The sequence below is a fragment of the Glycine soja genome, chromosome 16, assembly GCF_004193775.1.
Source record: "Glycine soja cultivar W05 chromosome 16, ASM419377v2, whole genome shotgun sequence".
NCBI lineage: Eukaryota > Viridiplantae > Streptophyta > Magnoliopsida > Fabales > Fabaceae > Glycine > Glycine soja.
The window spans coordinates 4,853,389-4,867,954 of NC_041017.1; the positions used below are offsets into that span (position 1 = coordinate 4,853,389).

At 30.8% G+C, this 14,566-nt stretch overlaps 1 protein-coding gene across 1 annotated transcript; it reads left to right on the top strand.

The window, feature by feature from the left end:
- Positions 1-1,486: 1,486 nt before the first annotated feature.
- Positions 1,487-13,289, top strand: LOC114390937 (acyltransferase-like protein At3g26840, chloroplastic). The gene is made up of 14 exons (XM_028351867.1): positions 1,487-1,959; positions 5,545-5,596; positions 5,773-5,828; positions 6,050-6,208; positions 7,025-7,129; positions 8,264-8,370; positions 8,712-8,833; positions 9,287-9,401; positions 9,566-9,696; positions 9,961-10,330; positions 11,360-11,473; positions 12,476-12,561; positions 12,695-12,804; positions 12,880-13,289. The coding sequence occupies exons 1-14, from the start codon at positions 1,605-1,607 to the stop codon at positions 13,071-13,073; spliced, it is 2,076 nt and encodes a 691-aa protein (XP_028207668.1). The 5' UTR covers positions 1,487-1,604; the 3' UTR covers positions 13,074-13,289.
- Positions 13,290-14,566: the final 1,277 nt, after the last annotated feature.

The window sequence follows — 14,566 nt, forward strand, 5'->3', positions numbered from 1 at the left end:
TTTTTTTTCTTTTTTTTATATACCAAACAGTTGTTATACTGAAAAAATATTTTTGAGAAATAATTATTTACATTTTCTTATATTTTTATTTGATTAATATTCTATATGAATTATAAAAAAAATTATCAGTTGAAATAGAATTTTTTGTGATAATTTTTTAATATGTTTTCTTATTTTTATTTTTTGGGATAAAAATTAATTTTAATTTTATGTTTAAAATAGATGAGTATTTGTAGGTATATAATTCATTATTTATTAGAATTTAAATGTTTAATAATATCCAGAGGATAAAATTTTCCCTTTTAAGGGTCTTCTCCCTCCATTGAATAAGATTAAAAATTTATGAATATTTACTAATTTATTTTTGGTATCGGCACTGGTGAGTGGATTGACACCGTAAGCTGACACCATGACTCATGGGATAATTTTTTATACCGTATATAATTTTTTTTTAATTTAACAGTTAGGTTATAATTATTCATTTTAATAATTTGTAATAAATTTCGTTATAAAAATAAACGAATAAAGGTGTAATTAAATAATCATTCCTTTGATATTTAAAAATATATGTAATCCATTACAAACATTCAATGTATAATTATTTTAAAATATAATTTTCTAAGGTAATTTAACAAAATAATATTAGTGTATAAAAAATTAAAACATTCAATAGATGATTAAGTTTATTAAGTATATTAATTAATTGGGATTCCTTCTTGCTTGTATTAATAAATTTTTATATAAAAATACATATTATTTGATGATTAATTTTTCTAATTTGAATAAAATTATCATTAGTTTTTAAACTAAGAAAGTTTTAAGGCATACTAAAAAAATATTAATAAATACTAGTATTCGATGTGTGCATTGTATATATCTCCACAAAAACATCTTTTTTTCTGGTTCACAAAAGTACTTCTTTCTTTTAAAATTATATGTCTTTTAAAGTAATGTGTATTTTTAAGAAAATTATTAATTGCACAAATCAGTGAAATTACAATAATAGAAGTATTCTTTTAACAAAAAGTCCTCATTAAAAGAGTTTGAATATAGAATAAAATATATTTAAGTATTTCTACGTATAATTAGAGTAATAAATATTAATATTCACAAAGAAAAAGATAAAAAAAATTACATCATCCATTAATCAAAATAATAGTAAATACAACTTTAAGTTTAAAGATAATTATTATAAAATTTTCGACTGAGTTTGCTGTAAATTTTTTTTTCAGTGGATTGTTGTAAACCATTTACTCAATTTATAATGTAATTTCATTGTAATTTTTGATAATTTTTTATGCATTGATTTGAAATTAATATCCTTAAAACATTAATATATTTTTAAAAAATAATTTTTTGTGTGTGAAAAAACAAATAACAACTGAAATAGGCAAAGACACGGTACACACATCCCGTACACCTACTATTAAATAATAATAATTATTATAATAATTATTATTATTATTTAAGTGTACGCTGATTTGTATTTTCACTTCCAGATTCAGATTTTCATTTTCTGTCAATCATTGAGTCCTCATTCGAACATTTCCGCAAACAATAATCAACTTCCTCAAACGCTACTCACGTTCGAATCTTCCGCCGCCATGGCGGCCGCCGGAGCATGCCTCTTCTCCGCCGCGCTCTTCCGCCGGCCGGCTGGAAAACCGAGCTCCAGCCGGATCTCGAGTACGACTCCTCGCCTCGCCGTGTCGGTGGATCGGGTTCCGGCGTTGACGGCGGCGGCGGAGAGCGGAGAAGGAAATGGTGCGGTGGTGAGAGAGAAGCGTAGGGAAGAGAAGAATGAGAAGGAGAAGGAGAATCGACGCATGCACGGTTGGAAGGAGTATTTGGAGCATTCGAAGGAGCTGATTGAACCGGACGGTGGACCGCCGCGGTGGTTTTCGCCGTTGGAGTGCGCTTCGCGATTGGATAATTCTCCTCTTCTGCTCTTTTTGCCGGGTCAGTATTTGTTTTATTTCTGTCATAATATTTACTATTTAGTATTTGCTTTTTATTTATTTACTTGTGTGTCAACCCTTTTGGTCATATACTCGTCGTTTTCTTTTAAATAGTTCATTCTGTCATGCGACTATGCGACCGTGACCGCATTTGTTGTATCACTTGTATGTTTTTTTTTTTTTTAAATTATACTGTTGTCATGAAGTTATTTATGTAAAAAATAATGATAAATTTTCGTGAAAAATCTTGAATATACCTAAGATGATAATATTTTTATTTCAACATTATTTATTTTCTTATATCATTTGGATGTCTTAAAGTTTTATTTATATAACATTCTGAAGTTATTTTTTTAGAGTTTAAATAAAGTAGTATATAGTTTATATATTATCACCGTATTCAAATTTATATCACTAAATATATGACTCAAAGATCAACTAGTGTTATTTTAGCTCAACTAATGTTCTCAAATTCTAGTATTGAATATACAATAAAAAAATACATATATCTAGTTAAAACAAAAACTGTATGAAAATAATTAAAAAATTAATTTTAATAAAATTTTTGTAATAACTATTATAAAATTTAATAAACTCACCCACTTTCTTGAAGCATAAAACTTTGTAATTAGATGATAGATAAAAATCACTTTACACTTAATGTGTTATTTTATTCAACAAAACAACCCCACTTTAATGTTGTCACTGCTCACAAGTCAGTGAAGTCACAACCGCATTGCCGAACTGAACGGAGCCTTGCATGGATACTGGATAGAGTTTCGTTATTTGAAAATCGAATAATTATGCATTAAGTATAAATTATCCGGTATATAATTATCTTTATTTTTTATTTAAAATATTTATTAATTTATACTGACACTCGGGGGATTAAATATTCTCAATTATTCTTTATGATAATATTCTCATTTAATATCAGAATATTCTCATATTTAAATAACGGAATGCCTTATTTGTTTTGGTTGACAATACAAAAATATTTAACTCAAAATTTAAAAATAGAAAATATAATATAAATGTCTATTAGGTTAAAGAAATATAATTTAACTTAATTATAACAAGGATATTAGTTTATTTTATTTAATAATTCACTTTAGCAAGTTATTATTATTTTTTCAGTAACATGCATCAAGCTACTTGTGTAGACGGATGCCTTTAACATTTCTGTCTAAGAAAAAAAAGATAAAGCGGATAAAAAATGTGAAATAATTATTAATGCTTACATGTTTATGTTACATTAAAATTGTTAAGTAGCATTTTAAATAGTATTTTTTTTGCGATTATCAAAATTTATTTTATATTGTTTCAAGTAACATTTATTAATTATTGCTTTAAATAAAGCAACACAATACAATTAGTGATGTACGATCAAAAACCACTTTCCATTAAAAAGAATTTCTATAAAGATTGTGTAAGTTCAACATAGCCACTTTCAATTAGGGATATAAGCTTTTACTTTTCATGAGAGTGGCTGCTAATTCATTCCACTGTTTCATAACTTCATATGCGATCAAGGTAACGTGACTTTTTTTTTTTTTTTTTTTAAATAGGTAACGCGACTAAGACTTTAAAAGATGGGACAAAGAAAATTAATTTTTGAAAGTCATAAATATGTTGAAGGTTATGATATTGAACGAAGACAAACACTTTAATTAGGATTAGCTTCATAGTTTTTTCATAAATTAGTAACTGTAGTTTTTAAAATATAAAAACTTAGGACATCTCGTCCATGTCGTTTTGCCTACTCCAGTAGTTTGTCTTATTTCGTTTCTCTTTTTTTATTGGTTAAAGTCTTATGTTGCCTCTAACACTATTATAAAATTTACTGCAGTAACATTATTTCTTAGGTATATAGTATTTATATTTTTTGTTTGAAATAATAAGTGTAACAATGTCATTTGAAATGTATCTTACATTTTTCATTTATTTATATCATAAATAATTTGACCCTTAAATTATTCAACTTTGTTTTACATTGATCCCTATCAAAGAGAAAAAAAAGTCGAAAATGAATTTGCATAATATAAGAAGTTTGGGTTAATTTTTGTAATAAATAATATCATGATGTATTTTGTTTTATAAACTACAGTTACTAATTTATGAGAAAACTATGAAGCTATTTTTTTTAAAAAAATAGTTATTCTTTTAAAAAATTTATGTAATTATATATTTTAAATTTTAAAATATTACAAAAAACACAAACATTTGCCATATTTAAGTTAAAAATAAAATTATAAGAATTATTATAAAAAATTTCAGTCTCCCTCAAGTCTAATGAGTCAATAGTAACTTACTTTTTATTTTCAGTCTAAGCTTCTACTTCAAGTTGCTCTTAGAAATTAAAAGTCCTACTTTCATTTTATTATCTAGATTTATTTTCTTTTTCTTGAATTTTTAGGTCACAAACTCACAGGTTCTTTTTCAATTAATTAGTCTTTTTTCTAGCCTTTCAATTTGTTAGCTGGTATCTCTATCTCTATCTCTATCTCTTTGTTTGGGCAACTCACTAAGGTCAACTCAGTGGGAAGAAGGATTTGGATAATATGCACAGTGTTTAAGTTTGATTCTTATTGCCCCATTGTAAAATTAATCCCCTCTTTGTTTTGGCTTCAGTTATAAATATAAGCTTTGACACCATATTAGAATTTGAGTGGACATATATGTCTAAGAGTATGAGAGAATAAATTAGCAGGCGATCAGCACTTGTCCTTCATTTGAAGGTCACAATTGTCTTCATTTACTAAGTTTTTGTTTTTTAAATTTTGGCCTTATCTTTTTTTTTTTGTGGGCCATTCATTTTTTTTTTTACTTTCCTTTCTCTCTTGGTTTAATTTATTTGCACTTACGTTTTTATGGGTTTAATACTATTAGAATTTGTTTGTAAAAAGAAAAGCCATATTAGAATTTGCGTCATCCTTTGTAGAGTTTGGGAGAATAAGCTAGTAAGCTTCCAAATTAAGTTAGCATGTTAATCCAAAATTGCTGAATTCATGGTTCTCTTATTTATATGCTCTTTTATTTGTTTCCAACTCACTAATGTGAGGTTTGTTCTCCAAAAAGTATTTTTGATCGTTGGTCATCACTTTTTGAGACTTTTATACTGCTGTAATGCGTTCTGTACATTGTTGTTTCATCAGTCTGGTACGTCTTGTACCAGATTATGGTGTTTAATAAATTTCATTTTACTCGTTAAAAAAAAAAACAATCTTTTTTTAGCTTGTAAAAAACAAATCTTTTAATTGATTTTTTTTAATTAGTTATTCAATTAATTAAATGGTCAAAATTAAATTTAAATTAACAATATTAATTTTTCATGCATGGTCGTATGCGGTCGATATTAAAAATGATTTAGTAGTCACATGACTACTTTAAAAAATTAAACCATATGTACCAATCAAATAAGATCTAATAGTTTATTATTATAATTCTTATTTTTCACAGTAAGAAGTGTTCTCATTTAACACATTTCCTATATATACAGTGAGAAGCTTTTCTATTATTCATGTCATGATTACAAACAAGGTTACTCATAAATTTGTGTGAATAACTTGCACTTCAAATTTTACAGGGATTGATGGCGTGGGACTTGGACTTATTTTACATCATCAGAAACTGGGAAGGTTTGTGTTCATTTAATTTTAAGGCCTAAGTGCACCCACCAAATTTTCATTTTAGGAATGCGCTTTTTAGGTGATGAGATGAATTTGAAAGGGTACCTTCTAGCTGGATGTTGCTCCTGTGTGATTAACTGATATGTGAGAAATTCTCTTTTTGTTTTTTGTTTTCTTGAATGAAGGATTTTTGATATATGGTGCTTGCATATTCCAGTCGCGGATCGAACATCATTTACAGGTACTGTTTTTCCCTTGTCCCTCATTATACTATTATTTCGTGCTCATATTGGACTCTCTGTCACTAACCATTAGTTTATTATGTTGTTTTTTAAAATGGTTAAGAGCATGTTTATTGTGTTAAAAATGGGATCGCATGTTTTTTCTTCGTTACATTTTCAGAAAATTGATGTCGTCTTTCTTCCAGCTTAATTTATTGTTCTGTATACTTCCCACTTGCAGACCTTGTGAAAATAGCTGAGAGAACAATAATGTCAGAACATCAACGCTCACCAAATAGACCCATATATCTTGTTGGAGAATCTTTAGGAGCATGCCTTGCGCTGGCTGTTGCAGCACTTAACCCTGATATTGATCTTGTACTAATTTTGGCGAACCCAGGTAACTTTTAGTGACGTAGATAAAATTTATTTTCCTGGATTTTATTGTTCCAGACAATTCAACACCATTAACATGACTGAAAGTAAGAGCTTAACTTTAGAGAATCACCAGTAACCATGATGAACTATGAATTATGAATTCACTGTTAAAAATGTGCACTGATCAGTAAAGTTTGGCAATTAATATTCTGACAAATGAAAGCCGTAAATGTTAGAGTAGGCCACATGCGAGTGAGTGGATGCAAGACAATGTCGATTGTCCTCCTAATTTGGTATACTTTTTCAAGAATACCATTGTCATTAATGCTCCTCTCTCTCTTAGATGTATGTCCATATAACCTCTCTCTTATTTAATTAGCGGTATTATTGTTTAAAATAATTAATGTCAGGGACATAATGGATTGAGTTTTATAAAAAGAAACAATCACCACTTCAAAGTTGGGTCTTATAAATAGGAACGAAGATACATGAGGGTTTAAGTCTTGGATCATTTTGGTACAAACCCATCCAAGTGTGTCATCCTCCTCATAAGCTTGGAGTTAGCTTATTGATATTTTGATTGCAAGTGTGATAATTGATGCAACCAAACTTTAGCCTGGACACCAATGGCCGATGTTGCTTACGAATACTGTGGGGTTAGTGTTTTTAGAATGATGCCATTGATTGACATTTGAGAACAGTTTAGCGAACATGAGTTCCTTAGCTAGAGCTTTGACTGAAAATTCCTATATAATATTCAAGTTGATTTTCTGTAACTGGACATCAATTAAAGATGGACAAAAATACCTCATCTTATCTTTCTCACCCAATTTTGCAGCTACTTCATTCAGCAGGTCAAACTTGTTACTTCTAACACCATTATTGGAAGCATTGCCTGATCCACTCTCTCCGGGCCTGTCTAACATTCTCAGATCGACAGAAGGTTTGTGATCTTGTTTTTATGAACTGTTACTTCGTACCCCATTGCCCAGAGGCTCTTCGCTATGCGAAGGTATGGGGGAGGGATGTTGTACGCAGCCTTACCCTTGCATATGCAAAGAGGCTGTTTCCGGATTCGAACCCATGACCAACAAGTCACCAAGGCACAACTTTATGAACTGTGTTCTAAAGATTTGTGGCAGATGTGTTTTGAGTCTAAATTCTACCGTAAGATCTCTTTATGTCTTGAAATACTTTTGCATTGTTATGCAAGCAAAAAGAAACTGTGTGTGTTGGTTCAGCATATTTTAAGAAAATAATATCTTATTTTTGCAACTTCTTGAGAGAACTTTTTAAAAAATAAGCTATTATTCCCTCTGAGAAAAACTTTCCTAAACATGCACTATATAAGATATTCAGTCCTTTAAGTAAAGGGACTACTTTTCAAACACATAAACTAATGCTGGAGACCTAGTGAAAGACTCCATTTGTAGGTCGTTTGTATTACCAGACAGTTGTCTGTCTCAGCAGTGAGTAACTTTTGCATAGTTGTAGGTTTCTAGACGTTTTCAATGCTTCAAATCATAAGCATAATTCCGTGCTTATGTTCTTCTCTTTGAATCATTGATGAGAAATGTTCATCAATTTCATGTCATTTACATATAATTTCATATTATTTCCATTCATCTCTCATGGCATTTATGCTACATTGTTTTACGTCTTTTGATATTTTTGTGGATCTATCTCATTTTCTTCCTTTACCATATAAATGTTTCATCCCTTAGCTAGATCTTGTCTATGATTCTTTTTGTCATTTTTCCCCTTCTGCATTCCTTTCATGATATAATATTTAAATAGTGACTAGTGAAACAAGATTTTCCCATATTTTGTCACTTTTGCTTATTTTTAACTGAACATTTTTGAATCGTAGTTCTTTTCTTTAGTTATTAAAATATTAAATCAGCAAGTACTTAACTTCAATGTCATGAGGGACTTAAGCTAAGTTCTCTACTTCAAGATCCTTAAACACAGAATAATTTTTAGGAAAATATCATGTATTGTTCATATATCAAGGACCAATATACTGACTTTATCTTTTACCAAAGAAAATTGCATTCAACATTTCTTGTAACATTAGGTGAATCTCTGAGGATGGTGTTGGATAATGTGGTCCAAGGGCTTCCTCTACAAAATACAGCTGGAGAGCTAGTGAAGGATTTTACTGCTTTCTCATTGTCTCTGCCTGTAAGGTTCAATTATTGCTTTTGTTCAAAAAATAAAGAAACTCCTATTGGAAGAGCTGGTGTGACTTTTTCTTTATGCTTTGAATATGTGAAGCATTTTGTCTGAGAAGAAATGACAATGCATGGGGCATAGAAGAAACCTAAATTGAAAATTGGATAGCTTATTTTCTTTTCTTTCTTGTAACCAAAACTTCATAAAAAATGGAATATGTGGACTTTTGAAAAACGTAGATTGACATGACTGAATTTTCTTTACTTTGGCTTCTTGGTGTTAAGCTTGAGTTTGAACTTTCCCATCATTTACTTTCAACATTGAAAATCTACTTTTGATTGAACTCTCAGGTTCTTGCTGACATATTACCAAAAGAAACACTTGTGTGGAAACTAAAGATGCTTAAGTCAGCTTCGGCTTATGCCCATTCACGCCTTTATGCTATCAAAGCTCAGACTTTGATACTTTGCAGGTTCATTCTCTGACATTGTACATCTCATATCTGTCACAGACTCATAATATGAAATCTTGTGTACTTTGTTCACTTTTCACTAACTGCTGGAATTGAGGTACATCTTATAGTTAGGCTTCAATGTAGGGAATCTGTTGACTGAAGAAATCATGATCTATTAACCAGATTCTGATCAATTGCTATGGGTTAACTTGGCCAATAAATAAAAGCATAAATGATAAAAGTGATTGATTTTTATCTGAAAACAAGATTATATTACGATGAACATGAACCTTGTGGGATTTCCCATTCCTGACTGCAATTCCTTTCATCTAATTTGTGCATTTACTTAAATTGAGCAATGAATTCGCAGGGTGGATGGTAAATTAATCCCACCTAATATCGCATATAGATAGCATATTTTCAAGTGTATGAACTATGAAATGAAACTTACTTTGTCATTTTCCCTTCTAGTGGAAATGATCAGTTACTACCTAGTCAACAGGAAGGTGAAAGACTACTGGAGTTACTGCCTAAATCTAAATGCCAGCTTCGTAAATTTGATGACAGTGGCCATTTCCTATTCCTGGTACATATTTCTCCATTTCTACTTTTTTGCATGCATGTTTCTCCTGTGTTTGCATTCAGGCATGCATCATGATCCTTTTCATCTGATAGGAGTAAAAAGATATCAAATATCAGTTGGAAGTTCAAACCAACCCTAATATTGGTGCCTCTGTCCACTGCTAACAGGAAGACAGCATTGACCTGGTAACGATCATCAAAGGCACTTCATACTACCGCCGTGGCAAGTATCATGACTATGCATCAGATTTTATTGCACCAACAGTTGATGAAGCCAAAAACATAATAGAATCAAACAGGTAAAAATAACAGGATGAATTTGATCGTATAAATAAGCCATCAATTAAGAATAACAAGACAAGCGACTTCATGGTATATACTATAAAGATAATAGATTGCAAGGAGAGCTCAGCCTGCTGCTAGCCATGATGAGTTGCTTGATAAGTTGATGTTTCAATGACTATATATATCTTGCAATTTTTCTTTGTTTGTTTTTGATTAACAGATTGTAGTATAATCAAACTAATTATAAGATTGACACCTTTCACTTATAATACTTCCAGTTTGTTTAACCTTATTGCAAGTGCTGTAATGCTCTCAACTTTGGAGGATGGAACAATTGTAAAAGGCCTTGCTGGAATTCCTTCAGAGGGGCCTGTTTTGTTTGTTGGGTACCACATGCTACTGGGATTAGAAAAAATTCCCCTGGTTTCTCGAATTTTTTTGGAAAGAAATATCCTTGTTCGAGGGATAGCACATCCCATGATGTTTATGAGATCTAAAAATGGAAGATTACCAGATTTATCTTCTTTTGACAAATTCAGAGTTATGGGTGCTGCCCCTGTAGCACCAACTAACCTCTTCAAGCTCTTTTCATCTAAGTCTCATGTCCTATTGTATCCAGGAGGGATGCGTGAGGCTCTTCATAGGAAGGTAAATCCCAATAAGTAAACTCTTTCTATTGTAAGTGAGTTTCATCTTTCTCATTGACTCATGATTTTACATATTTGACTACTTCTAAGGTCTTTAACTTGTATATACCATCTTGGGCATTAATGCAATCAGTTGGGCTATAAATTTTGGAAAGAGCGTGCGAAACTTACGTGAGTTGAATGAATTATCAGATATCACTATTGTGTGTTTTAAATTTCATTTAAGAAATAAAAAACTAAAGAGAAAAGGGAAATTGCATGTAATGTTATAGGTTGTAGATATGCTGGTGAACAAGATCATTACTTTCTTCTTACAACAAGCAAGCCATGTTTATATAAACTATTGACCTTTAGTTTCTTCTTATTGGTTTCACTTGTTGCTTGACACTCCAAGATACTTAAACTTGTGGCTTGTAGTATTATAATCTCCAATTTCCCATTCTAAGCTATGATATATGCACTTCCTACTAAACTTATATTCCATATTCTCCATATTATTTATACTTTGAACAAAATCCATGTGCTTCCAATTGTTACTTTCCTTTATCATCATAAAATTACTCGAACTAGTTGATGTGAGGTGATATTTAGTACATTGGAGTTACCATGATGGTCTTGTAAGATTTTTCAATCAAATGCTTGGCATTCAATTTTCCAATGTCATATGATGCGTTCTGAGGTGGAACACCGAGTGTAGACATATAAGATGATGTTGGGGTATCTTTCAGGTTTTAAAAAATCAGGCATAAAAAATGAAAGCAAATGCATATTGTATCATTCTCACATCCATTACCTGTTTGGAAACACTTTTTTATGAGATATAATCTCTTTTTTCAAAAGCTCTCCCAGGAAGCTGCAAAGGGGAGGGATGTGATTAATATTCAAAAGTAAGCTAAATGAAACACCACTTAATATGAAATGTTTTTGGGCTTGGTTATTTTTTAGACCCACTTTATTTGTCTCTCTCTGTATTTGTGCTTTGAAATACACTAGAATAGTTTAAAATCTTCAGCATTTTAATAATTTTCAGGGTGAAGAATACAAGTTATTCTGGCCTCAACAATCTGAGTTTGTAAGGATGGCAGCAAGATTTGGAGCCAAAATTGTACCTTTTGGTGCAGTTGGAGAAGATGACCTTGGTGAAGTAAGTTTTGGTCTTTTCTGAACCAATCCTTTTCTTTCACAAATCTATTATGGCCTGAAAATGATTGTATCAGGCAAAGAGTGACCAATTGTTTTTATGGAAAGCATAATTCAAGTAAACTACCCATATTTACAAACTTTTCTCTATGAACTTTAGGATTTAATTTTTGCTTCACTGTGAGTGAAGTGCATTTTTTTCACTGTCATCCATAGTGTTACCACATCATTAAAGGATTTTGACTTTGTAGGTAGTTGTTAGCATAGTCAACTCAAGTTATTTACATAAAGAGATATCACATGATTGGATTTTTTTTTAACATTGATATTAGGTCAAAAGTAAACTCTATCTATCTCTCTATAAGTGTGTGTTTGTGTATGTTTTTGCATGTGTTAGAGATCTGAGTAATTGGGAAAGGCTTTGCATTTCATGGGGCAGCAAATGTTATCGTTATTTTGATAATTCAACGGTCCTAATTAAATATTTAGAAACTGACTTTTCCATATTTTGTACCGATCTTAGGTTAGATATGGCTCTACAAGTAAGAGAACACTCTTGTTAACTTAATGGATTGTTAGTGCTACTGAATTTTCTGATGTCCTCTACTATATTCTGATTGTGTATTTATTTTATTCTTACTGCAGTAGTAAAGTCTTTAAGACTAAAGTACAAGTATTAGACTTTGTATTTATGATGGGTAGATGAGCAATTAAGTGGTCTGGTAGAAGTAACTTCAGTCTTGACTTTTGTAAGATATTATATTTGTATCAAAACAGCTGCACCCTATGTATGAATGTATGAATATCAGATTTCAAGTTTCTCTTTTTTGAGAACTTTGTGAGTGCTGGACAGTCTTTTGAGAGTATTTTAAGATTTTATGTTTTTTGTAAATCTCTTGTGCCAACATGCATGAATATGTCCATCTTTGAATTTCATTTTCCCATGATCTGTGGATGCCTTGGACATGGATTTACCATAACACATCATATCACATTGGTCTTTCAGGTAGTTTTTGATTATGATGACTTGGTGAAGATTCCTTACTTTAGGTCGGAAATAGAAAGCCTCACAAATGAGGCTACGCAGTTAAGGTATCTTGTTTGGTGTGGTTTTTCTTTTATTCTTACCAAATCATGAAATATACATCTTTGTTGTCATTCTTTTCCATCTTCTAATAAGTATGCATATACATTATTATATATCCCTTATATATTTGAAAACCAGGAGTGATGCTGGTGGTGAGGTGGCAAATCAGCCAGTGCATATGCCTTTGATTTTGCCTAAAGTTCCTGGTCGGTTCTACTATTATTTTGGAAAACCATTGGAAACGGAAGGTATGCTAAATGCATATTTAGTTATTTACAGCTCGGAATGTCCTTGAAAAATGGTGTTAAAGATATTTTTGACAGGGAGGAAACAAGAACTGAGAGACGACAAACAGAAATCTCATGAGTTATATTTACAAGTGAAATCTGAGGTTGAGAGATGTATTGCGTATTTAAAGGTGAAAAGAGAAAGCGACCCCTACAGAGGTATAGGGCCTCGACTATTATACCAGGCTACACATGGTTTCGAGTCTGAAGTTCCAACATTTGAAATTTGATTGTTTTGCACACACACACAAAAAAAGAAGGTAATTTTCTAATTGGTTCTGAAGGGGCCTTTGCATTCCCTAGGTTAGAGATAAACAATGAATATTAGTTTCAGGATTGTTTTCAGGCCGAAAAGGCACGATTTCTGATAGAAACATTTTACAATTTTACCTGGTTTAAATCAATAAGAGATAAAATGCAAATAATAGATTAATGGGGAAGGAGAACAACTACTGAAGTTCTATTTAAAAGGGATTTTGTTTTGTGTGTGCATGACACATGATAAGAAGTTCTAGGATGTATCAAATTCCATTTGGTAATTAATTTAATGTAAGATAAAATTGATTGCAATAAAATAAATAAGATAAGGGAAGAGAGAAATACAAACTCGATTTATACTGGTTCGACAACTTTTCGTGCTTACATTCAATCCTCAAGTAACCCACTTGAGATTTTCACTAACTTTGTAAAAATTCTTTTTACAACTTCTAAACATTCGAGGGATACCTTTTGTTCAGGAAACTCACAATTCAAGAGACAACCAGTTTCTTGATTACAACTGATTTTTTTAGATAAACAAAAAAATTTCTCTCCTTTAGTGTAAATGATACAAATTAAAGTTCCTGAATGAACTCTCAATAGATTTGCAAGTGTTTGTTCAATAGTTGTTGAGAGAGCATTGTCGACGATGAAATTCTCTTAGAATATCTCTCTTGCTTTTTGAAAGTAGACACACATATATATAGGTCCTTCGTGTCTTTTCAAAATGGTTTGAAGAGATGTGTCTTTTCAAAAAACTTTTTCTGAATTTTTTCACTAATAATCGGTAATCGATTACATAGTTATATTTTGAAGGATCATGACTTTTGAATTTGAATTTCAAGAGTTCCGTGGTTGGTAATCGATTGCAGGTTCAAAATTCAAATTCAAAACTCTTTTTAACAACTATTTTTCAAAATTGTCTTCTGATAATCGATTACCAGAGCTTTTGATGTTTTGGAAATACTTTGTTTTGAGACAAAACTTGATCTTGAGTTAATCTTGAAGCAATGTTTTGTTTGTTGAATCAACCTTGCATTAATCTTGAAGCAATGTTTATCCTTTAAAGCAACTTTGTTTGATTCATCTTTGGCAACATCAAAATCATGTATTTATACTTTCACAAAAAGTGCGACAAATATATCTGGACGTTAATAATAGATTGCGATTAATTATTATAATTTAGAAAAATTTATAATGATTACAACAAAATTTTGAGAGAATTATATCATACTAGTAAGTCTTTATTTTTGTTATATAATATTTAAGTTTTCGTTATATAATATTTAGTCTCAATCTACGATTAACATTTGAATATATTTGTCGCACTTTTTACACTTTTGGGGACATAATTTTGTATTTACCTTTTTCTGGGACACATTTACTAGTGGAGTGGTGAAAAGTAAAAAAAATATATATATTATATGACAAATATGTCCCTATGACAATTAGAGATGACCACGTT